This window comes from Hemitrygon akajei, chromosome 15, assembly GCF_048418815.1.
Source record: "Hemitrygon akajei chromosome 15, sHemAka1.3, whole genome shotgun sequence".
Taxonomy (NCBI): Eukaryota; Metazoa; Chordata; class Chondrichthyes; order Myliobatiformes; family Dasyatidae; genus Hemitrygon; species Hemitrygon akajei.
This window is the reverse complement of record NC_133138.1, coordinates 50377397-50403996: the sequence shown is the minus strand read 5'-3', so window position 1 is coordinate 50403996 and position 26600 is coordinate 50377397. Positions and strand designations below refer to the sequence as shown.

The following is a 26600-nucleotide window of genomic DNA, read 5'->3' as shown; positions in this document are numbered from 1 at the left end:
AAGGATTATCTGATCTTAAAACAAAAAATCTAACATTCTTTTTAACTTACTTTCCAGTTTTTATTCTGATTGCTTTGTTTCTTTTTATCTCTGTCCCATCTTTGAACCATTTATATGTGGGTTGGGAATTCCCCACTGCTTCACACTTCAGTGAAAGCTTTTGTCCTTCAAGAAGGGTTTGGTTCTTCAGTTTCTTCAACTTTGGAGGACCATCTGTGAAGATACAAATCAACCACTAAGTCAATGGACCAATTATTCTTAAATCTAAACACAATCATTATTGCAAAAAAAGTACCCAGAAATATCTGGTGGGGGCTTCTCCTGAACAGCTGCCTTAATTTGAGCAAAATCCAGTCTAAATCAGGTATGCTAACGTTTCTGCCAATCCTCTGCCATAGTTAATGTAAAAAACAAAATGCTGATAACACTCAGCAGATGAAGCATCATCTGTGGGAAAGAGAAACAGAGCTATATTTCTGGTGGAAAATAAGTTGTGATGATTGGAAAAAAGAGAAATCATGTTAGTTTTGTGGCTGACAGAGTGGTGAAGGATGGGTAGGATGGAGTTGCCATGTGGATAATTGCAGAGGACATCTGTTTGGTAAGTTAATAGGAGCAGTTAGAGAGTAAAAATATGAACAAAAATATGAAGTATGAACAGTTAGTGAGCAAGAACACAAAAAAGGAAAGTAAAACTTGCAAAATGCAGAGGAGTAGGGATAGGTAAGGAAAAACTAATTCACTATCACAGATGGATGTAGCAAAAATGGCCAATGCTTGTAGAAACAGAGAATGCATCTTTCATTAGAAGACACTGCAGCCATCCAGGCATAATAACTTTTGCCAGCTTCAGCAGAACTCCACATCCAGACACATCTTCCACTTTCTGTTTCTCAAAGCACTGTTCCCTTTGCAACTCCCTGGACTGCTCTTTGGTTCCCCTTCATGACCACAGACTCCAGATGGAGAGTGCGTGACAGCGTAACAGCTTTGCAGGTCACCAGCATTCATTCCACAGGGAGTGACCCAAAGCTGCCTGTTGCTGCCACTTTAATTCTCCATCCCGCCATGTCTGTGACCTCCTGGATTGTTACTGTGAAGCTCATTGTAAGTTTGAAATAAAACATCTTATTGATCATCTGGGCACATTGTAGAGTTCAATGTTGAGTCCAGAATTCTGCAATGTCAGTTAACTTGCTATATTTGTTTATTTCAGAACTGGCATTTTTGATATACAGAATGTGATGCATCTGTGATTTACGTTCAGTTTCTCTTTCTTTGTGAGTACAGTCTCACCTGCTGGCAGGCCTCCCATCGCGTATTTAATATTTCAATAATATTTGAGCAATATTGTAAATACATTGTTTGACTGACCATTCTTTGCTGTTGACATAATTAATTATGAGTTATATGTAAAAGTATGTCAATGTCATATGTCATTACGCCAGAAACTACAGTACACATATTATTCCCAGCTCCATATTTTTCTTTTGATTAGTTTCATGTTTTGGAATTAAAAAACATAACAGTGACAAAAAGGAAGTTTTAAATGAACCCAGGACAACTACCTACATGTTAAAGCTCAGCAAGACGTTCGATTTTAAAAAAATGCAATGTGACATTCAAGTTAAAAAAAAGGCAGAAAACAGACAAAATTCATGGGTTCATAAACAGTGAGCACTGTATGATAATAATAACTTTCAAGAATAGCAGAAATGGCTGGCTACATTGGAAAGGTAGAGGGGTTCAATTGCACAAAACTAAACTGAATGATGTATACTGAACAAATTGAGCAGTATTTTAAAGGAAATGGAATAGCCAATGAGTAACGAGTGCCGGTTTTGCTGAGTGTAATAGGTGGAAGAGCATAAAGTTTGCTTAGGAGTTTCAATGCTCCAACCAAACCAGCCGAAATAAGCTTTGCTGATATCGTGAAATTAATGGAGGAACATATAGAACCGAGACCATTGTCAATTGTAGGATGCTTTAGGTTTCATTAGTGGAATCAAAAGGAAGGGGAGCCCATTTCACCATATGTGTCTGAATTGATGAAGTTGTCTGAGCATACTTCATTTTAGGGACTGGCTTAATGATGCACAGAGGGATCATTTGGTATGTGTAATCTTACAAGAAAACATTCAAAAATAGCTCCTAGCTGAGGCACAAATCACATTTGAAATAACAGTTGGAATTGCCGTATCAATTGAAACAGCAGACAGAGGCACAGTTAAGTTGCAGTCAGGAATGAAAGCAAATGTGAAAAAGATTGGAACACCTGAACAGAAACCTGCCTGGCCAGACAAATTGTGTTACCGTTGTGGCAGGGATTCATATACACCATACCAATGCAGGCTCAAGGGCAAAACTTGCAGAAGAAGGAACATAGTAGGACTTCTAGAGAGAACATGTCAGGCAGACAAAAATAAATGGATTGCACAGTGAAGATTAAAGATAAAAAGTGAAGTTTCAGTTTCAAAAAGAACACTAATCTACATGCTGTTGTTGAAAAATCTGATGAAAGTGACAGAGGACTGGGTAGCATTGAGATTTACAATGTACAAACAAAAAATAGAGAAGCAATCTGGCTTACACCCAAAGTGAATGGCAAATTAACTAAAAGACATTGGCTCAACTGTTTCAGTCATTCCACAAAATGCGTTTGAGTGGCATTTCAGATATTGAACTGAAGGCTACAGATATCTATCTAAAAACTTACACTGGAAAAAGATAACACCTACTGGAATGACATGCTTAACATTGAAATACAACAATCAACAAGTCACTTTGGGCTTGTATGTGGTAAAAGCATTGTAGGGCTGTGAGGGACTGAATCAAGGTGACTTGATTTGAGATTCATTCAGCATCTGGCATGCCATGCTTTCTACAATAGAGTCCACTGAAAACAAATTAAGAAAGATACTGGATGATGCCACGGCAGTGTTCAAGGATGGCAATGGAAAAGTCAAACATATCAAGTGTGAAACAGTATTAAGGGAAAATGCCACAAACAAGTTTTGCAAAGCCTGTTCAGTTCCTTATACAATCCATGATAAAAATAGCCAGTGAGCTAAATCACAGGGAGGCTGAACGAATTCTTCCTAAGGTTGTGAGGAGCCCATGGGCAATGCCAGTTGTCCCAGAAGCCAAGACAAAATGAGTCTGATACAATCTGTGGTGATTTTAAGATTATCATCAACCCAATTATGAAAGTAGATCAATCCCCATTTCCCAGGGTAGAGGATATCTTTGCAAATCTTTCTACAGGAAAACACTTCATCAAAATGGACTTAACTGAGGTGTACCTTCAGATGGAGTTGGAATAATCCAAAATGTTTCTCACCATTAACACTCACAGAAGTCTTCATCAGTACAATATGCTTATTTTTAGAGCAGCATATCCACCTGCACTCTGGCAAAAAACTACAGACCAGGTGCTGCAAGGTTGCCCAGGCACTCAGTGTTACCTGGATGACATCATTGCTACCAGTAAGGTTGACAAGGAACATCTCCAGAATCTCAGGACAGTATTTAAGAGGTTAGAAGATTGTGGGCTCTGATCACAACACAAAAACTGTTAATACTTTAAACCAACTTACAGGGGTCACACCATTGACGCACAAGAATTACAAAAGTGTGCTGAGAAAATTCAAGCAGTGGTGGATGCCCCAAGGCCAAAGGACGTGTTACATTTGGTGTCCTTTTTAGGATTAGTCAATTACTATAACAGGTTCCTGTCAAACCTTGCTACTGGGCTCCACCCTTGAACTCATTACAGAGTGGGAAGAAATGGCAAAGGACGAAACAGTGTGAGGTGGCATTCCAAAATACAAAGAAATGGTGATTTCAGACGCTGCACTCACACATTATGACCAATGTTCCCTGTAATTTGTAATGACCAGTGTGTGCAAAAAACTTGGGCTGTGCATTTTTTGCCCAGTGACAACAACACGTGTGCACCTAATTTTGTCTATAGAGGTATTCATTTTACAGCTAGCAAAACACTGTCAATAAGCACTTTGGCTCTCATTCATTTGCTCTTTCACAAATTATATGTAGCAGGCCTGCAGTGGGTAATGACGGATTTTATCAGGGGAGCTTTTGCACACCATCCATATGTGATTTGATTGCTAAATGATGCTTTAAAAAAAGTCATGATTTCAAATGTCAATCCATTTCTTCCCACTTGCAAATTCCCCAGCAACTTTTGCATTGTGACAATACTCGTAAATAGCACCAGTTTCTGCATTGTGCATAAATATTTCTCATAGCTGCACGTTCCTGACCTCATGAGCTTTCAGTGTAGCAGTTTCTACTGTTTCATTAAACCATTCAGCTTTAAATGAACTAGAGGGCCCCTTGGACTTTACGCCCTTTGCTTCTTTGGAATTCAACATAGTGAATCAATAATTTCTTTAATAAAAACAGTATAAATAAGCCAGTTCTAAAATCTGCAGACAAATCATCCCAAACTCCATGTTGTCAACACCATCCACATCAGACACCGGAAAAGGAAATGTGATTGTGTACAATGGTGAAATATGCCAACAAGGTAGAGGGTGACAACCTTCCATGCGCAGTTTAAATTCCTTAAGTGTACTGGTAGCAAAAGACGTGTGCGTGCGCACGTGCACACCTTCGAGGGAACATTGATTATGATCCAGATCATGCAGTGAAGCTCGCCTGTGATGCCTGGCTTTATGGTATATGTAACTCAGCAACTCAGGCAGCTATGTCCCTCGATCCCCAAAAATGTCCTTCATTGCCCTAGCAGAGGATTTATATGGATTTTGCTGGACCAGTCATGGGCACAAATTTCTTGGTAGTAGTGGATGCAGCTACAAAGTAGATGAAAGTGTTCCCAATAGTCTCCACTACAGCCTCGCACACTTTTGATGTGTTGATAAAGCTTCTTCACAAGGACTGGTGTTCCAGAATACTTAGTCAATGACAATGGACCACAGTTTGCTGTGGAATAGTTTCAGTCATTTCTGAAAATGAATGGAATAAGATGTATTATATCTGCACCGTACCACCCAGATACCAATGGCTTGGTGGAAAGGTTTGTCCAGAGTCTAAATAATACTGTGTAATGTCAGCAGAACGTACTGTACCAACACAGAATCAGAAACTCGCTAACTTCCTCCTTGTATATCACAATGCAGCATACTCCACAACCAACAATTCACCAGATATGCTGTTCCTGGTCATCCCTTTGTGCTCACAATTGGACCTCCTCAAACCCGGTCTCAGCAGGAGTATGTAGAACAATCAGCTGAGACAAATTGAGGGCTCTACAAGCCAGCAAGTTTGATGTTCCTTTTATGGACAAGCAGTCCTGATGGGGGATTAGTGAGGTAATCAAAAGTGGGTATTGGAGAGATTCAGGACAGAGTTGGACCACTCTCCTACAAGTGGAGATTGCGTCTAATGTCATCTGGAGGTGACACGTCAATCAGTGGAGGAGGGCAAAGTCAACTGCTAGAGAAAATTGGAGTCCAGAGCTGTCAGAGCCTCTTCCTACAGTCCCAGAGTCAACTCCTACAACCAACATGGAGAAAAGCTCAGAACATGAGATTGTTTCACAGCTACAAGTCTCACCTGTAAGTAATCTCCCCGCTTGTCAGGAAAGGTGTTATCCCACAGTGAAATCCTCCACAGTGATTAAATCTTTAGGCCTGAATGGGACTATATGTAGAGTGTTCCCGAATTTTCACAGTTTTATTAAAAAATTTTCACTATCATTAACTACTATTTTCAATAACTAGATTGCAGGGTTAAATATTCTACAAGAATCTTGTGACTGAATTCTTAAAATTCTTTTCAGTAATTTAACAGATTTATACATCAATATTATTTCTAACACTGCAAAATTTCTCCTGTAGATTTGAGCAGATCATTTTGAAATGTGTGCAATCACAGAAACTATGTCAAACACAATTGTGTTCTTTCATTCTGCTCTGTGTTGACCATTGCATCTATAAAACAATCTGCACCATAAGGCATCTGAAAAGCAAAGTTACAGTTTAAAATTAAAATTCTGCTTTGGTGAAATTCGATTTTGGCATATGTGCTACATGAAGAAAATTGGGTTTGCTTCTTGCCACTGATTTCCCCTTTATAAGGAAAATGAATTTAATATTGAGCAGGGCATGTACCCCTCTGATTGCACAGCTTTTAAGTAGAATTTCCTCCCCATATGTATATTCGTTCTTAGTCATGTTGTAACCTAACAAAAATTATGTGTATACACCATTCAGTCTATTATGTTAGCTTTAATCATTTTAAAGGTCTATAATTGTTTACATACAATGGCATGATGAATACAAATTACTTTTTAGCAAGCAAATTAGTTTAACTGAAAGTGATTCTTACAATATAAGTGAAGGCCCTTTAGCTCCTCAAGTCTATACCAGCTCACCTAGCAATCCCATTTCCTAACCTGTCTGTAACCTTTTCTCCCCACATTCCTGTCAATTCCTTTCAGACTCTATCATTCACCTACACACTGGGGGGAATTTGTAGCAGCTAGCTTACCAGCCAAGGTCTTTGGGATATGAGAAACAAGAGCACCTTTGAAGCCTGCGTGAATGCATTAAGGATGTGCAAACTCCAAATAGAGACAGTGAAGATCAGATACAAAAGCCTAAAAGCATGTTGTGCCAGGTTCAAGAGTAGCTTTTACCCCACTCATATAAAATTATTAAATGGCTCCCTGGTATGATAAGACTCTTGACCTCATTATGATCTTGCACCTTCTTGTTTTATCTACATGCACTGTCTCTGTAGCTGCTACACTTTATTCTACATTCTGTTGTTGTTTCCCCTTGTTCTACCTCAGTGCCCTGTGTAACAATTTAATCTGTGTGAACCGTATGCAAGGCAAGTTTTTCACTGTATCTCAGTACATGTGACGATAATAACAAACTGAACCAAAATTAACAGAGTTGGGAAGCAACCGTTCCACTTGCCACGACTGTGCCACTTACAATCACCGGCACCTTAAACCCATTAATTAACCCTTGCTCCAAATCCCAGCATAACGTAATCTATAAATAATATCCATTTTCAGATATTAAGGACATCTAGGTACAGAAATGGTCTTACTGAATGGTTAACAGGTTAACATTAAAGTTCTGAAGCTCTTATTAAACATTCCCTGTTGCTTTAATTTTTTTTGTTTTCTATTCAGCAAAGTAATTGCCCTTTTATTTTTTTTAAATCACATGCTCTGTATTATTAACTGAAGATTTGCCAAGCACCCTCTTTTAATTACAGGATGACGGTAGGTGATACTGGGATTACACACCAGATCAGATAACTGGCCTTGTTCATGTAACCAGTCCAAGTAATTACAGTATCTTAATGCACAGCACTTGAACTTCAGCTGACTGTGTCCTACGCCTCTGACGTCACGCTGCTTTATGCTTTGACTGTCTTCCCAACCCCAGCGTGAATGGATAACCTTGAAAGCTTACCCAAATGGTATGCAGCTCTTGAAATCCTCTGCATGTTCCTGAAGAAGGAAGGCCCAAACATGGCTTAGGTATTCTGAATAACTGTTCCAAAAATATTTGGTAAATAATTCAGAGGATTGGATACTGGTTCCCATTTTCCTTCCTTGCAGCCTCTACACATCACTTTGCTATCTCTGTTCCTCCATGGAATAACTCCACTGTTCTGTGCCCCCACCACCCCCCATCTCAAATTATATTCTCTAACCTTCCTACTACTGAACTCTGATGCCCTTAGAAAAGTATGAAGCACATCATTGATAGTAAGATTCTCCGAATTTTGTGGATCAAAGTCAAAGTAAAAAGTATTATCAGAGTACATACATGTCACTACATACAACCCTGGGATTCTTTCTCTACCCTAGATTCTTTTCTATTGAAGAGTAGCTGTAAACAGGATCAGTGGGCAACAAACTAAGTAAATGCAGATATAAATAAATAGCAATAAATAATGGGCATGAAATGACAAGACAGAAGTCTTAAATGAATGTAGTTATCCTTTTTTGTGCAAGAGCCTGATGATTGAGGGGTAGTAACTGTTCTACTAGTCACCGGCCACCAACGAGATAAGGCTCCATTTATTTCTGCTTTTTACCATTTGCCAATTAGCCACTGCTTTATCCATGTTAGAATCTTTCCTGAAATACCATGGGTTCATAGCTTGTTCAGCAGCACCTTGTCAAAGGCCTTCTGAAAATCCAAGCACACAACATCAAGCGATTCTCATTTGTCCATCCTGCTTTTTATTTCTTCAAAGAATTCCAACAGATTTGACAGGCATGATTTTCCTTTGAGGAAACCATGCTGACTATGGTCTTTTTCATCAAGTGCCTCCAAGTAGCCCAAAACCACATCCTTACCAATTCACTGCTGCATCTTGGCTGATAGTAATTGATCAGCCATGATCTCAAAATGACGGTGCAGGCTCGAAGGGCTGAATGGTCTACTTCTGCACCTATTGTCTATTATCTATTATCTTCCCAACCACTGAAGTCAAACTAATAGGCCTTTAGTTTCCTTTCTTTAGCCTCTCTCCCTTCTTGAAGAGTGGAATGATATTTGAAATTTTCCAGTCTTCAGGAACCATTCCAGAATCTAGTAATTCTTGAAAGATCATTACTAATGCCTCTACAATGTCTTCAGCCACCTCTTTCAGAACTCTGGGTGTACACCAACTGGTCCAGGTATCTTATCTATCATCAGACCTTTCAGCTTCCCAAGAACCTTCTCTCTAGTAATGGTAACTTCACACACTTCATGACCCCTGACAACTGGAATTTCCACCATTCTGCTGGTGTCTTCCACCATGAAGACTGATGCAAAATACTTAATTAGTTCATGCTTCATTTCCTTGTCCCCCATTACTACCTCTCCAGCATAGTTTTCCAGTGATCTAATATCCACTCTCGCCTCCCTTTTACACTTTATGAATCTGAAGAAACTTTTGGTACTCTCTTTAATATTATTGGCTAGCTTAATTTTGTATTCCATCTTAATCTTCTTAACAATTTTTTTAGTTGCCTTCTGTTGCATTTTAAAAGTATCCCAATCCTCTAACTTCCCACTTTTTTTTTGTTCTATTATTTGCCCTCTCTTTGGCTTTGACTTCTCTTGTTAGTCACAGTTCTGTTATTTTTCCTTTAGAATATGTCTTCCTCTTTGGGATGTATATATCCTGTATGTTCTGAATTGCTTCCAGAAATTCCAGTCATTGTTGCTCTGCCATCATCCCTGCCAGTGTCCTTTTCCAGTCAATTCCGTCCAGCTCCTCTCTCATGCCTCTGTAATTTCCTTTCCTCCACTGTAATACTGATACATCTGTCTTTAGCTTCTTCTCAAATTTTAGGGTGAATTTGACCGCATTATGATCAGTTCCTCCTCGGGTTCTTTTACCTTAAGGTTCTAATCACCTTCACTTATGAACCACATTCATGTATGACATCATTGAGCTTTCCACAATCAACAGGAAGCTCAGCTGCCACAATTCCCGTTTCTGCTACATCTCTTCTCTCATACGTGGTGCATGGCAGATTTTGAGAAGAGTCCTCCATTAAATCTTTCAGGCAAAGCCAAAATGCCATTGATATCGCTTATTGCTCTTGAGGCAGCTGTGGCAGATGAGACTGCTATTCATCATCTTTCTGACTGCATGCTCACTAGGCGGTTGGAAAATAAATGCAGGTATTTATACAGAGCGGCCACAGAACACAAGACTTTGAGTTTCATGTGTCATTGCCGTTACTCAATCAGACACATGCTAACCACGGCTGGAAGATTATCAAATTAGTGCAAAACACCCTCTAGCCTGGCTGAAACTTGCTTTCTTGCAATGCAAGGCACATTCCACAATGAATGTTGCAGACTGGCACATTTTGACGTCCTGGTGGGGCTCCCACAAATACTTTATGGGTAAAGGCTACATTTTAATGGCCACTTCACCTCTGTATACTAAGAGATTGAAGTCTAAATTTTTTGCTTAAAAAATATCCATTATTGCTGCCTGACCTATTGAGCTCTTCCAGGACACTGTGTGCATTGCTCTGGATTTCCAGGATCTGTAATACCTCCTGTGTCTACAATGCAAATCTGGTTGGGAAATGAAATAATGTTGGTCCTATGAAAGTCAAGATGAAGATGTCCTGTATCATGCATCTGCAAATGTTATGAATAGAATGTATTATTTGAAGGAAAGATCAACCCTCATTACAGCTGGCCCTCAAGCCCTCTAATATTGTGACTCCAATCAGCCCATCACTATAAGCAAACTACAAATCTGATCCTCCATCTAGCTTGATCTTCAGTTCCTGTTAACCTTCTGACCAATCCTTTGATCCACCTATGGCGCTTCTACCAGCCGATGGTATTTCTACCCTCTCAGGCCTGCACAAAACATACATTAACCATTTTATCATACACCTCTCCTACCACCAAATAGTCCAATTGTACAAACTATTTTCACAACAAAATACCTTTAAAATATACTCTTTGTTGTTTTGATGTCATTTTAGGCTTTAAACCCCGTAAAACAATAGTTTGATGTAGGACCTTGTAATTCACCAAATAAATATTTCAAAATCTGATGAGAGTTAAGATTTTTCAAATTTTGGATATGTTGTTTATATAATTTTTGTGGATAGTTTCCTCTGAAGTGGTGAATTCCAATTTTTTTCCATCACCAACAGCTAAACCCTGGGCAATAATTTTAAAAATTAGATACTTTTTAAGTGCCGTAATGGTCAGTTTGTACACAGCAGCACTACACAAATGGCAATTAGATATATAGACAATTAATTCAGCTAATTCAATATTGATAATTCTAGTAATTGTGTAATGTGCAGTATACTGTGTCCGTTAAAATAGTAGCTGGATTTCCTGTCTCTACATATTCATAACTTCTAAAAATTTATCAGGGGTAATAACGAAAAAGGAAATGGATTAAGGAAAGACAAAGTACATTTAAATGAAAAGGATTTTGCTTTCCCTTATTGCTCAAGTTTTTTTTCAAAGAAAATTCAAACAAGATTAACACTTTAGTGTTGTCTGAGGATGGAGGAATTTGTGTCTTGTAGAAATTGAGATGTTTGCATCTATATTCTGGCATTTCAGATGACCAAACTGGATCAGTGTGAGGCACCCAAACACTATCTAGAGTAAGGGACAGAAGTCACAATTGTGTGGTGAGAAGCCTCTTTTTTTTGTTATACAGAAGATATCCTTCAGCACACAAATCTGAGCAACAGAAGAAACAAATACTGGAGGAACTCAGCAAGTTAAAACACATCTATGGTGAGGAATGAACAGTTGATTTTTTAGGCCAAGACCCTTCATCAGGAGTGGAAAGGAAGGGGGCAGAAACCAGAATAAGGAATTAGGTGGAGGGGAAAGATTACAGGGTGGTAGGTGACAGATGAAATCAGGTGGGGGGAAGGCCGGTGGGTGGGGGAGGATGAATTAAATAAGAATCTTGGCAGGTATAGTTGAAAGAGGTAAAGGGCTGACAAAGAGGGAATCTATTAGGAGAGGATGTTGTACCATGTAAGAAGGGGAAGGAAGAGGAGAACCAAAGGGAGGTGAAGGGCAGGTGAATAGAAGAGAGAAGGAGAGAGTAATTAGAATGGAAAATGGAAAAAAAAAGAGAAGGAAGGGAGAGAAATAACAAGATTTCATCAACGTTCATGCCATCAAGTTGGGAGTTACCGAGATAGAATATGAGGAGTTGCTCCACAAACCCGAGTATGGCCTCATCGTGGCAGTAAAGGAGGCAATGAACAGTCATGTTAGAATGCGAATGAGAAGTCAAATTGTAATGGACAACCACTGAGAGATTGCTGCCTTCTCTTTTAAGAGATAATGGCAAGAGACTGCAAAAGGCAGGATCAAGTCACCCACTGATCCAATCAAATCAGGAGGGTGACAGTAGGAAGAAGGCAGGATCAAGTCACTCACTGATCCAATCAAATCAGGAGGGTGACATTAGGAAGAAGGCAGGATCAAGTCACTCACTGATCCAATCAAATCAGGAGGGTGACAGTAGGAAGAAGGCAGGATCAAGTCACTCACTGATCCAATCAAATTAGGAGGGTGACAGTAGGAAGAAGGCAGGATCAAGTCACTCACTGATCCAATCAAATCAGGAGGGTGACAGTAGGAAGAAGGTATAATATTAAGGAATTTGATTAGTGGGTTTCTGCAAACAGAATCCAGTAAGGATACATTCATTTTCTGAAGGATTTAATGGTTGAGGATCAATAACCCCAGATGAAAGAATTCTAGCAGGAGGAGTTGAATGAACAATTGTTATCAGCCACACTGGATTAAAATAACACTGATACAAGCACTATGGAGATTATTCACGCTAAACATAACAGATTAGCCTTGACATTTAAGAATCTGAAATGCAATGTTTCCTGAAATACGTCAATTGCAATTATCTAGCCGTGAGAAGTGGAAAATAACAGGCAAACTGGTAGATGATTGACAGCTTACAAAATAGAATCAAAATTCTGGTTCTTTAAACCTCAAATATTTTTTTTTAAAATTTATTTACAGTATGGTAACAGGCCTTTACGACTGAATGAGCATGTGCTGACTAATTATACCCATGTGGCCAATTAACCTAACCTGTACACATTTGGAATGTGGGAGGAAACAGCAGCACCCCGAGGAAACACAATCTATCACATGGAGAATGTACAAACTCCTTATAGACAGCGATAGTACTGAGCCTGGGTCACTGGCACTGTAACAGTGTTACACTAACTGCTGTACTATCATGGTGCTCACATTGTTGTTGAAGTAAAGAAGTCTACAGGCAATACATAAAGTGCATCTAAACAAAACAGAAAAGAAATACTGGCAGAAAGAACAGACAGAATGCGTAACAGCTTTAAAATGATAAGCCGGGTGTAATAGACTGCACATCAATTGCACCCAGGTAGACTGGTCATATCAGTCTTCATCTTCTGTAGCAAACTTTGGCAGAAGTGATTCCTGCTACCATATGCAATAAACAAAGTGTAGATGCAGTGGCAATCAATACCTAACCACAATCTCACCAAGGAAATGGAAGATTGTTGATTTTGCTCAGGGCAACTCATTTTCCAGGAGGATCCAAAGGCTCCTAAGGACCTTAAGTATTCACAGAGTGCTGGCCTCCACATTGATGAATGCAGAAGGGCAAAAAGAATAGAATAGAATTATCTTTGCTCAAGATAATGAGATTGTACTGCTACTCCAGTCTACACAAAACAGTTATTTAGATTGCATGTTGTATGGCTTAATATAAACATAATTCCCATATTTGCATGCCACAAGTGGCTTCAATAGTCCATAGCATTCAAAGGCCATTGGCCAGCAGGGGTGTTGCATTGCACAACTGCACACCAGCTTTCAGTCTAACTGTCTCGGCTAAGATGTTTCTGTATCTCCTACCTGATGGCAGGAGATTGAATAGATAGTGTCCAGGAAGGGATAGGTCTTTAAGAATGTTATGAGTGCAGCGTAGGCATCAAGGTTTGTAGATGGTCTCCGGGAGTTGAATCTCCGTGATGTGCTTGTACTGAGTTGTCTTAATCACCCGTTGGAGTTTTAGGTACATTTAGGCACCACTTTCAAGGAATTGTGATCTGTATTCCAGATCCATCTGTTCAATTGCACTCTTCAGTGCCCTACTGCTGACTGTCTAAGACCTACTCTGGTTGGTCCTCCCAAAGTGCAACACCTCACACTTGTCTGCATTAAATTCCATCTGCCATTTTACAAGCAATTTTTCCAGCTGGTCCAGGTCCCGCAGCAAGTTTTGATAGCCTTCCTCGTTATTCACTAAACCCCCAAACTTGGTGCCGTCTGATTCAGGAAATTTGGTTGAACACATTTGACAAATTCTTTCTCATCCAGGAGACTCAGTCAATATGCGGAAACTTAAAATCACCTACTATCACAACCTTATGTTTCTTGCAACAGTCTGCAATCTCTCTACAAATCTGCTCCTCTAAATCCCCTGGAGTGAATCCCAATAACATGGTCAGACATTTCTTATTCCTCTGTTCTACCCATAAAGCCTCTCTGGCCAAGTTCTCCAGTCTGTCCTGTCTGAGCATTGCTGTGACATTTTTCTCGACTAGTAATGCCACCCCTCCCCTTTTAATATCTCCCAGTCTATCACATGTAAAACAACAGAACTCCGAAACATTGAGCTGCCATTCCTGCCCCTCTTGCAACCAAACCTCACTAACGGCTAATTCCATGTACCGATCCATACCCTAAACCCATCTGCCTTTCCTACAATACTCCTTCAATGAAATATATGCTGTTCAGAACATTAGCCCCACCATTCGCAACCTTTTGAGTCCTGACTTTGTATGCAGACTTAACAACATCTTTCTCCACAACCATTCCACTATCTGTCCTTCTGCTCTGGTTTTCTGCTCCCTGAAACCCTAGTTTAAACCCCCCCCTCCCCCCATGCAGCACTGGCAAACCTTCCTGCTGGAATACTAGTCCCCCTACAATTCAGGTGCGAACTGTACCTTCTGTATAGATCTCATCTTCCCTGGAAGACAGCACATCAATCCAAAAATCTGAAGCCCTCCCTCCTGCACCATCTCCTTAGCCACGTGCTTACCTGTATAATCTTCCTGTTTCTGGCCTTCCTAGCACATGGCACAGGTGGCAATCCTGAGCTCACAACCTTGGAGGACCTGCCCTTTAACTCCCTAAACTCACTCGTAGATCCTGGTCACTCCTTCTACCCCTAGGTCATGGCATCTGGCTGCTCAACCTCCCACTTAAGAATGCTGTGGACACAATCTGAGATGTCCCTGCCCTGGCACCCAGGAGGTAACCTACCATGTGGGAATCTCATTCTCATCCACAGAAACTCCTTTCTGTTCCTCTAATCACTGAATCTGCCATCACCACAGCTTGCTTCTTCTCCCCTATTCCCTACAAAGGCACAGAGCCAGAGACCTGCCCACTGTGACCTTCCTCCACCAGGTCGTCACCCTCTTCCCCAACAATATCCAAAGCGCTATACCTGTGGCTGAAGGGAACGGCCACAGGCATACTTTGAACTGGCTGCCTATCCCATTCCTTCTAACAATCACCAAGTTATCTGTGTCCTCCTCCTGGGTGTATGTACATCCCTGTATATCTACTGTGAGGAAGTGCTTTGAGAGGCCAGAATCAGCATCTGTCTAAGCAAAGACCTGGACCCTCTGCAATTTGCCTATTGCCACAATTGACCCACAGTGGGATGCAATCTCACTGGCTCTCCACTCAGCTTTGGATCACCTGGACAATAGGTTGCTGCTTATTGATTATAGCTCAGCGTTCAACACAATCGGTACTAATCATCAACCTGGACCTCTGCAAATGGATCCTTGGCTTCCTCATCAGGTGACCACAGTCAGTGCAGATTGGAAATAACATCTCCTCCATGCTGATCATCACCACTGGCACACCTCAAAGACGTGTGCTTAGCTCACTGCTTTATTTTCTCTACACCCACAAATGTGGCACTGCACAGCCATCTATACATTTGCCAATGATACATCTATTGTTGTATCATTCATGTGGTGACATGGAGGCATGCAGGAGTGAGATAGATCAACTGGTTGAGTGGTGTCACAAACACAACCTTGCACTTAACATCAGTAAGATCAGAGAATTGATTGTGGACTTCAGGAATGAAGGGAAAATTGAGTGAACACACACCAGTTTAAAGTTCCTGTGTGTCAGCTTCTCTAAAGATCTATCCTGGCACGAACATATTGATATAATCACAAAGAAAGCACAACAGTGGATATATTTCATTAGGAGTTTGAGGAGACTTAGTATGTACCAAAGAATCTTACAAATTTTTAACAGATGTACCACGGAGAGCATTCTAACTGGTTGCAACACCATCTCATATGGAGGGGCTACGGCACTGGATCAGAAAAGCTGCAGAGGGTTGCAAACTCAGCCAGCTCCATCATGGGAACTGACCTCCCCAGCATCATGGGCATCTTCAAAAGGCAATGCCTCAAAAAGGTGGCATCCATCTTTAAGGTCCCCCATCACCGAGGTCATGCTCTTTTATCATCGCTACCCTCAGAGAAGAGGCACATGAGCCTGAAGACGCACACTCAATGTTTTAGGAACACCTTCCCCTCCACCATCAGACTTCTGAATGGATGATGAACCATCCCAAGAAACGTTCAATATTTTAGCTGTTTCCATTAATCATTTAATTCATATGTACATACACACACACACACACACACACAAAAACATATATATATATTTCTCACTGTAATTTATGTATTTCACTGCAGTAAAGATGGCATTGATAATTGGCAACTCCATAGAAATTATCAAATATTTCTTTTTAGGACTATTACAGCTGAAATCCATAGTCACACCCAAGGCACTTCAGTAAGCCAAACCACTTCAAGATAACTAAAAAAAAAAATCGATCCTCAGAACTGGACAGCAGAGTCAGGCCACAAGTGCAGTTCACCTTTGAGGAAAAGTAAGTGGGAAAGGTGTGCTGGGCTAGAGGTTTGATTGAAGCACAGAGGAATTAGAGGTGCCAGCCCAACAATGAACCCCCGCTGTTCACTACCTCACTGATACTTTTTGCTCTCTTTGCACTGCTTATTCAATTTAATCTTATACAAGTTATATATTAATATATATATAATATACAGATTTCTTCATGTAATTTATAGTTTTTTATTATGTACTGCAACTGTACTGCAAACCAACAAATTTCAAAACATGCAATAATGTCGGAAGGCTGAATGTTAATAAATTTCAGTCATATGTAAAATGTCAATATTGAACTGAACTAGTCACACTTTGAATTATCAGGAGCATAATGAAAAATAATAATAAAAGCAATTACAAACGTCGTAGTTAATGCTTATTTTTTTTCTAATTTGGATCCAGGAATTTATAAAGTTATTCCTATCTGCAAGCCTTTCACATTAATTAGCTGTAGAGTACTGGATTGTTTTCAAATTATGCGTAATTTAATTGTGCAAAATATAAGTGGAACTCAATGAGTAATTCCTTTTCAAGAAAGTCATCAATCACATCACCAGAAAGTAAAGGGGTCTGTTTAGTATTGTAATCGCTCCTCTTTCCACTCTGCAATATGCATAAAGGCTATAGGATAACAACATGCTATTTTCTGAAACATACAATTCATTAGGGGACTGAACAGGGCAAACACAAGGACAAACCTCATAGGAAAGTCGAAGATCAGAGGACACGGACTCAAGAATAAGGGGGCAGAAATTTAAGACAGTATGTTGAATAATTTCCTCTTGCAAAGGGCAACAAGTCTTTGAAATTCCATGCTCCAGAAAGGTATAGAATCCTTTAATAAATAAAAAATGAATTTGATTCAGGTTTTAATCACCAAGTGAATGAAGGGTTGGGGGGTGATTTTATTTAATGGCAGAACAGGCTCAGTGGGTTAAATGACCTACTCCTGTTCCTATTTCTTTTATCTTCTATTCTTAAACAGGTTGCTGCACAACTTTGAGCAATAATTAATGGAAATTTAAATGGAAGGCTGGAAATGCTGAAAACAGTCTGTTGGTCAATCAGCATCCATTTAATCATGGCTTTAAATGGTTCCCTTTGGCTTTAGAAAGATGCAGATAAAGATTCATTTTAAAATACAGAGCCCGAAGAGAAAGGATGAAAGAAACAACTGAATCAAGAAATAAAATAACCACACTTAAGTGCCAATAAGAAATTTCTAGTCAGCACGAGATGCTCCCTTGGGTTTAATGTTTCTGGTAAGTGGATCCTGGAACCCCTTACAATGGGGAGATCAACATTACAGTCCAATATCTAGTTACCTGTTATTCACCCAGAATTGTAACAATAAAAACCACTGTTGTATGAACAAGATATTTAATTCCATCTGGTCTATTATGTAAGTTTCTCCAATCCTCTGAAACGCAGGCTGATACTTTATTGACATAATAATGGATCAACATGCTGATCCATTCTACAAAATGAGCAACATTTCATAGTACAGCTCAGCTTACTTTAACTTATTTTTAATGAACCTTGTGTTATTAGTTTAGAGTAGGTAGGAAGTCAAGAGTTAAAGCTCTCTAACCATTTCCAAATCTCCCAAAATAAAACATGTAATACTTTGCATATTGTTACTCTGAAATAAAAGCTACTAAAGCACTGAAAGCAACAGATTTTGTGCTAATGGAAAGTCAGAAAGAGTTACTTTTCAACAATATGAAGGCAATCTGAAAGAAAAGAATGTTAATTTGATCCTTTTCTCACAGTTGCTATCTAATCTGTTGAACTTTGAGGGATGTTTATCTCCCAGCTCAGTGTGCCTCGGAGATCACTAGCAGTGCTTCCAATTAAATAGGACTACCACCCTCCAGGTGAGAACTCCTGCCTGTGAACCCCAGCTGACGTCAAATGAACAGAGCAATTCCAACATCTCACTTGTAAATGTTTACTGAGCTGTTTTGAATCATCCGCACGCACCAAAACAATCTGAATAAATGTACTTTCATTCAATTCCTTCCTTCAACAGCCAGGCAGAAATTCCATAACGTGATAGAGACTTATCTAAAAAGATCAGTGTCTCAAGTCATGAAAGTGTCTGGAAATCTTTTGTTGTTCAAGCAACTTAAAGCCTTGTAGATTTTTATTCCAGTGATTGCTGTAGCTGTTATTTCCTTCTTAAGTGCCAGTTTCACTCAGTGATAGTACTCTCACCAATGGCACTATGTCATGGGTTCAAAAAACACTCATGAATCTAGACTGCTATTTGTCTGAAACGTTAACGTTTTCTGAAAAGGCAGCCGTTTCATGAGATACGCGGGGAATTTTGGGAAAAAAAAAGTGTTCATATTGAGCATGCTAAAAGTTGTGTCAGTGGATGTCCAAAACATTTTGAGGCCTTGGTGTTATTAACATTATGGAACTGCAGGCACCAAAAAGAAACTTTATTCCCTAAAGAGCACAAAAACACCTCACCCTCACTCACAAGCAGATCTGTCCATCAGGTCACATCTTTGGGTAAGGAAGAAATGGTATGAGATGGAGTGGGGGCATGATTTACATATTTAGACAGTCTTCTGCATGGTTCTCATAAATCTACAGGATTAGGTAAAAATTGCATCACATTCACATTGGACATTATGAGTTTGCCAAATCCTCAAGACTTTCTACAGGGGTACCATTGAGAGCATCCTGACAGGCTGTATCACTGCCTGGTATGGGAACTGCACCAACCTTTATCACTGGGCACTGCAGAGAGTGGTATGGACAGCCCAGCGCATCCATGGATGTGAACTTCCCTCCAATGAGGACATTTACAGCAGTGGGTGCTTAATGAGGGCCTGGAAGATCATTGGGGAGAGCAGTGACTGTTTCAGCTGCTTCTGTCTGGCAAACGATACTGCAGCATTAAAGCCAGCACAAACAGGCTACAGCACAGCTTCTTTCTACAAGCCATTAGACTTATAAATTCACATTTCTGTACAGACTTTTACTCCTTCACGTTGTAGGGTGGATGCTCAAATTCACACCATCACTTGAGGCTGTTCATTTTTTGGACAACAAACAAATGATCGGCAGCTTCAAGTCCATGCATCTAGCCAAGAATGATTAAAACGAGGCCCAGTCTTACTCTTTATGTGGATGCAAAAGATCCCAGAGAACTTTTTCCAGAATCTACTGGGTTCTCTTGGAGCCCCAGGCACCAATCAGCTTTCAAAGACCACCGCCAAGGGATTAGTCCCACTAACAGCAGATATCTTGCTACATACAAATAGTTAGTTGTGTTAAAAGCAACACATATGGCATTGTCTTTGTAACACTTTGATGCAGTATTTAATTAAGGAAAGCCCTCTGTAAATATTGGTTCTTAATTGTTCTTTAACTATTCGTGAAAAAATGCATATGATTCTGATGTAGATTTTCTTATTAGGCAAATATATTTACATCATATGTAAGCTTTGGCTGCTGTTTCAAAATAAAAAAAATATACAATGTGGTTTCCTTCTTGAATATCTTTTAAATCCATTAAAGTTTTGGTCTTGAGGGTGCCTCATGTTACACAACATTCCAACAAGCAGTCTACCTCAGTTATGGTCATGTAGTTAATGGAGACATTTTGAACAAATTGGGAAGTTTTTCAAAATCTAGGCAAATAGTTCAGCATGCAACATATCTGAATTTTAGATTTTAAATTTTGAAAGCTGCCACAATTCTACAAAATTTTAAGTTTCAATTTTGGTTTCCAACAATGCATAATCCATATTCATCAGCAGAGTGATGTCTCCCATCTTCATCTTTGTAATACTGACCTGGAATATTCAACAAGATGTCAAAAAATATGGTGCAATGAATAATCTGCCGAAGAAACTCAGCAGGTTGAGCAGCATCTGGGGGTGGGAATGTGCGTGTGAGTGGCGGGTGTGGATGGGTGGGAGGCATAAGGGTTTGTCAATGTTTCAGGTCAAAACCTTGCACAAGGACTATCTGCGACCTCGTGTTTTTCTATTAATATAACCCTATTGGCACAGTCTTTGACAGAAACAGTATTGAAATTACATAGCATTACGATGTTACGTATTCCCCTTTTTATTGGGAAAGAAAGAAAAATTGTTGTCCAACACCCACATCCAAAACAGTTATTATTGGTACTGTATATGGAAATAGGAACAGAACGTTTAATTGAGTTCAATCAAAATGATTCCCCAAAGGCAACAGAGCAGTGTCAGCAGTAGTCAGTTAAATCTTAACAGCAAGCATGCCTGCTTCAATATGTACCAATGGAGTATGCTGGACTGTAAGGAAATGAACCTCCACTCACAGTCCCACCTCAGGCAGACCTTTGATTATGCCTCTCGTCCTCTCCACAATATGGTTAGTCACTGTTCTGCCTGATCTTAGGTTCTTCTTCAGTCGTGTTGTGCCAGCTACCTTGTAATGAATAGCGAAGTGAAAAATTGAGCTTTTGGTATCCAGGTTGAGGGCAGCAGCATGTTACTTTTGTTCTGACTCTTTTTTTGTACTTTAGACTAGTTAAACATAAGCATTATTACCTAATATTGAATTATTTAGAACATTTTTCTGTGTTTACCAGGGTGACCTCCCCACTCCCTGGTCAGCTGGTCAGTTCAATGATACCCAACATTCGAAGGTCATCCTAAACATCCGCAGTTGGCAGCAGTCGTCAAGTTAACAAAACATGGGATCTATTAACTTCACTAATTATATTGCCGAATTCACAGAAACTTTGATTTTTTTTCTGGTACCTTAATTCATACTTAATTCTGAGCTGTTGGCTTGATATATTCCCAGTCTTATTGTGAGTTAATTACAATGGACAGAGGCCCATAACCTTTCGTCATTTTCCATTAAATAGTTAAACTAAGCTGTGTTCTTTGATGACTTCATTAGGTGTGGGGAAATGTAATAGGCAAGTGAAACCTGTGTAAGGATCAAAAATTCCCCAATCTAAATGTTTAGAGAGGGTGATGTTTGCTACAAATGGATGCAAACATTTCAAAACTGAAGGATTTTGCTTTTAGATGCTTTATGCATAAAACACAGGTGTAAATGGATTCAATTGCCAGACACTACTCAACAAGAACACTTAGTCTCAATAGTTTCAACCAGTAAGTTGTTCCAATATTAATATGAACACATTGAGTTTGGCTATTTCAGGTAAACAGCTATATAAAATCAGAGAAAACCTTTGATTTCAAAATGCTGCTCAGATTGTACGAATGCATATTATCATAAGCAATAACTGCACAAAATGCACCTTCTCTGAATACAACCCAGGAATGGTGCATTGTTGTTACCTTAATGCGCTATATTTTGATTCTGTCTGTGGATATAGGCAAGTAACTTGCATTTTGAAGCTTTGCTCTCAATGACACCTTTGGCAGCAGAAATATTATTGTGAGCAAGCCTTTTGACATTTAAGAGTTTTCACACATTCTTATTTCAGTACATATACCTTAGCAGATAATATCAGCTGTTACAAAGCTCACTGCCTTGTGTCATGCATTTGGACATAAACCAGACAAAATGAGTTTCAGATTTTATTGCTTACCTCCATCTAGGGATACATTAGCAAGCATTCAATACTATGCATGGAATCAGGGGATGGAATTGGCCTACAAGCTTGGCAGTGAGGGAATTAAAAGGGAAAATGCTGATATGAGCAGGAGGACCAGATGCTGATTCAAAAGTAAGAAACTACAGCAGGCTGAGATCTCCTTTAAAATCTCCTGGCACTGAAACCACAATTCTTTGCTTTCAACAAATCCACTTTTGAGTCTTCATTTTACTTATTTTATTACTAGATGGTGCAGTTAGATTAATAAATCTGAATGCGACTGGATTTTCAATAATATAAAGTCTTTTGAAGTCATGGCACGCAGCCACAGAAAGGACCAGAGAGTGTGTTAGTACACTAAAGCCCAATAGACAGGATTATTGAGAGTCAAAGGCAGCCTGTTAACTGAGTTGTCAATCTCAGCCAAATTCAAGTATTTCTCCCTGGAGATCGGTGCATCCACATGTGGCTGGTTGCTGACTGGTTTCATTTACCACCCAGCAACCGGCCACATAGCTGTGTTGGTACCCAGACTGAGAGCAGTTGTACATCTACTCTCTTGATATTCCTTAGGGTATGTCCGATGGATTTGTTAACCACCGGAGATCCCTGGCCTGCGCAAAGTATGTTTGCAATGCCACTGAGAAACACGAGCCCATCAGTAGAAAGAGAACAAACTATCCTAATCTCCTGCGCTATATGTGGAAGAGCTTGCAAGTTCTACACCAGTCATCACAAAACCCATAAACGTGAATGAAAGGAAGCCATCCTCAATCCTGGGTGACTGGTTAACAAGAACGTAATCCATTCATATTAAATAATGCCTTGCTAACTTATAGTGAAACAGTCAGGTCAGCACTCTAAAAGTTTAGAAGCAGGAAAGGGTTACTCATTCAGTTATCAACACTAAGATGAATTCGCTATAAAGTGATCAATTAAAGCAATTACATTGTGTTTGAAAACATATTCTGCTTGAAAGTCACACATCACTAAAACATCGTGCTGCTCGAATTCAACCGCATAATGTAAAGTTCTTTTGATAAACTTTATCTTAAACATCTGAAAGTAAATATTTACATCATCAGCAGCACAGAAGCTAAGAACACATAAAGCAAGATGTTTAACTTGACGCTTTGCAGACATAGTACATCTAAACATGCACAGAGGGTCTGCCCTCCTTCAGGCGTACTGCACACTCTTCTAAGGAAACTAGCTGCAAGTCACATTCTCACCGATTATAAATTACTATTATGTTTTGTCAATATAACGGTGGAAGAGGTTAATTCAAATCCAATGTGACATTTTCATGCTTAACTTTCATTAAATAAAGGAACACATTTAGTACCAGAAGAAACACTATAATTTCAAACATCACACAAGTAAATCAATGCACTTGAGTCAAGCTGTTTTCAGATACTACAATGGAACATGGACTTTACAGTGTGTCAGATTACTCCTAAAGAGGGAACTCTGCCCACGTTTTAACAAACATCTTTGAGAACTGAACAACTTGTGCTGCACTGATTTACTTTTCTTCCATTCCTAGCAAGCAGTTTTCAGAATGCATTTTGTGTAAACAGCTACTTCTTAAATATTCTACTACGACCTTCAGTAACATTTGTCATTTTATATCGTACAAGTTTTAACTTTCAAGGCTGTCAAAATAAGACAAGTGTTACAGGCATGTTTTACATGCTAAACCACATCAACTTTTCATAGAATCAAAATGTCTTGATATGCAGAAACATGTCCATTTTTGCAAAAGGGTACAACCTTAAAAAGCAGTGAGAGGAATTGCAATATATTAGTTCCTTCACTGACATTAAAGTGACATGTTTCAAATTAATTACCTTTCTGTTTACGTCCCTTTCCTTTACCACGTCTTTCACCCTTCTTTTTCCCTCTGTTCTTTTTCTTGTTCTCAGACATGCTGTGTAGTTGGAAACTAATCCTAGCAGAGACGCAACAGACTATCCTGTATGAAGACTGGCTTAACTTCCTTGTCCCTTATGTTTATTCAACACCCACTGTTGCACCTCCTACTACTAGATGACGTCTGTTAGAGGCTGTCTGGATGGGGGTTTCCCACGCAGCGACCATTCACTAAACAAGCTTCTCCAACCTCCACCCCCACCCAACCATTGCTAGTGACTTAATGACTGAATATTTTAATTATTTTGCTTAGAGTAGCGTACAGGTAATTTTGAATAACTGCTAAAAAGCAAAACTCAATGGACACATATTTTTACACTAGCTTTAACACAAATTATTTGTATGCTTTTTTAAACATGATAAACTAAGTAAACAAAGCAGAACAAGCACATTCATGCTTATGATGTTTGGCTCAGAAACTCCAGACTGCCTAAATGCACGTGCTGGATAGGCACTGGGGCAATACAATGGCCATTTCTGTTGTGTTGCACAATACACATTAGTGCAAGAAAAAAGTATGCTATCCATAACCAAAGTTGGCTTTTACTTTGGAGAGGCATAGGGTATGGGATGTGAAGGAAGAGCCAGCAGCTGTTGACCAAACACTCAAATAGTCAGGGATCAGGTTCGATGAGGAGGGTGGTGTCAAGAACATGTACAGATTAAGAGGTCTGAAACATTGGTTTGAGAGAAATGGTGCCTGGGTACGCAGTGGAATTGGAGAGTTGTCTCCATTGGACGATTGGGAGTGATGTAGTGAGGGAAGTGTTGGTGAGGGCACGTGGTGTTGCAAGACTAGTCCTTGGTACCAGGGTGGAGAATGAAGTGCTTTGACACCCTACAGTTATGGGAAGAGGATTGTTCAAATGATCAAACATTACTATGGACTTAAACTTTGAAGTGTGTGGTGACATCAATGCCAAGTTGCTCCATAAATGCCCAGCAATGGTTGCTCTTGAGACAGCTTGGTTTAAGTCCCCCGACTGTGCTCTAAAAGAACCATTGCACAAAAAATGGTGACAATCCATGTGCAACTGCACCAGGCACATGAAGCTGAAACATTCCAGAAGCTTATGAATGATTTTCCAGAGCAATTCAAAACAACCGGGTCATTATCGTGTCCTGGCGGAAAAGCCAATTTTCTATAATGCTGAAATGAATAATGTAAAGTAATTGGATTTCCAGGCAATGCATTTTTGAAGATGTTTCAACTACATTATTACTTTCTCATGAGAAACTATTAACAAAGCCCCACCAATGTAACATCGAGTTATCTCCAATGATTATCCAGTAAGGTTACAGAAAGAATCCTGGTGGAATAGCTAACTAAAGGCCATGTTGGGAAAACGATTGAAAACATCTCTACAATCATTGCAAAGTATCAAAATTACACTACAAGTCAGTTAGTTTTAAGTACATTTCAGAGAGCTGGAGGGATGCAGGATGGGCAAAATACTCAAGGACATTTGAGAAGGGTTTCAGAGCAGAGATGAAATGTCATTCAGTGCATGAAATGTCATTTCTGATGGACTTTCTGTTTAAAGACAGAACCCCTTGCTGCCGGGCAGGAATTACTACAAGGAAATGTTCAGCAGCATTGAGACAGATTTTCCGATGTTTTCTTCGGTTCGTTATCAAAGATATGAAGTTCCAAAAGATTACTTTTTCCACTTACAGCAGAAATATACTCAGTAGCTGCTTTATTAGGTACCGAAGTGCACCTAATAAAGCGTCAACAGGAGTGGAACCTTGTGTTGTCTTCTGCTGCTGCAGCCCATCCACTTCAAGGTTTGATGTGTTGTGCATTCAGAGATGCTCTTCTGCACACCACTGAAGGGGAGGAGCTAAAGATGGTGCTAGAGGGCATCCATCTGCAAAACAGTTTAAAATTCTTCTCTCCAATGTCCCTTCTTTCCTTTTCAGGGTGGCTGGGGCCCTGTTGGAGACTGTGATCTACAGCTGCACTCAAACTGCAGTTCTTCACAGCAGTGGGTTCTCAGTGAGCGGCCTAGCCGTTTTGATATGTCCAGGGGACAGACACCTTCGGCGAGCAGCCCTGCGGATTAATCGGTTCCACGGCGGTATCACCAACTGAAGTGTTGTGGAAGATCGAGACAGCAGTGTACGCTGCTGTCAAAATAAGCAATGCTGTAACATTGAAACAGCAAGCTGTTGGTCTCCCTCTCACAGTGGCAGGAGCGATACCTCAAACTGTTGGGATGAACAGTGGTTTTTGATGGGTTTTAGATCATGGTCTCTTGGGCGGGGAGGGGAGCTGTTATTCCTTGAATATTGGGTGGTGGGGGCTGTTGCTTTTCACTGACGCAGATGGGGGAGGGGGAGGGGGAAGGGTTGATGCTTTTGCTGTGCGTGTGTGTGAGGGGGGAGGGGGTCTTTGAGGATTCTATCATTTTCCTGTCATTCATCCTTTGGGGGTTTTATTTTGTTTTGTGGATGAGTAAGAACTTCAGGTTGTGTACTGTATACATACTCTGATATAAATGGATCCATCAAGCCACACGTAACGCATGGTTGTCGGAGATACTCTC

General features: G+C 39.8%; 1 protein-coding gene across 2 annotated transcripts in view; it reads right to left on the bottom strand.

Moving 5' to 3' along the window:
* LOC140739343 (pro-neuregulin-2, membrane-bound isoform-like) overlaps nucleotides 1-26600 on the bottom strand; it is a 686097-nt gene that overhangs the window by 115261 nt on the left and 544236 nt on the right. For both annotated transcript variants that reach the window (XM_073067557.1, XM_073067558.1), the window contains exon 2: nucleotides 51-213. In XM_073067557.1, coding sequence (XP_072923658.1) covers nucleotides 51-213 — 163 coding nt within the window. The remainder of the gene's footprint in view (nucleotides 1-50; nucleotides 214-26600) is intronic.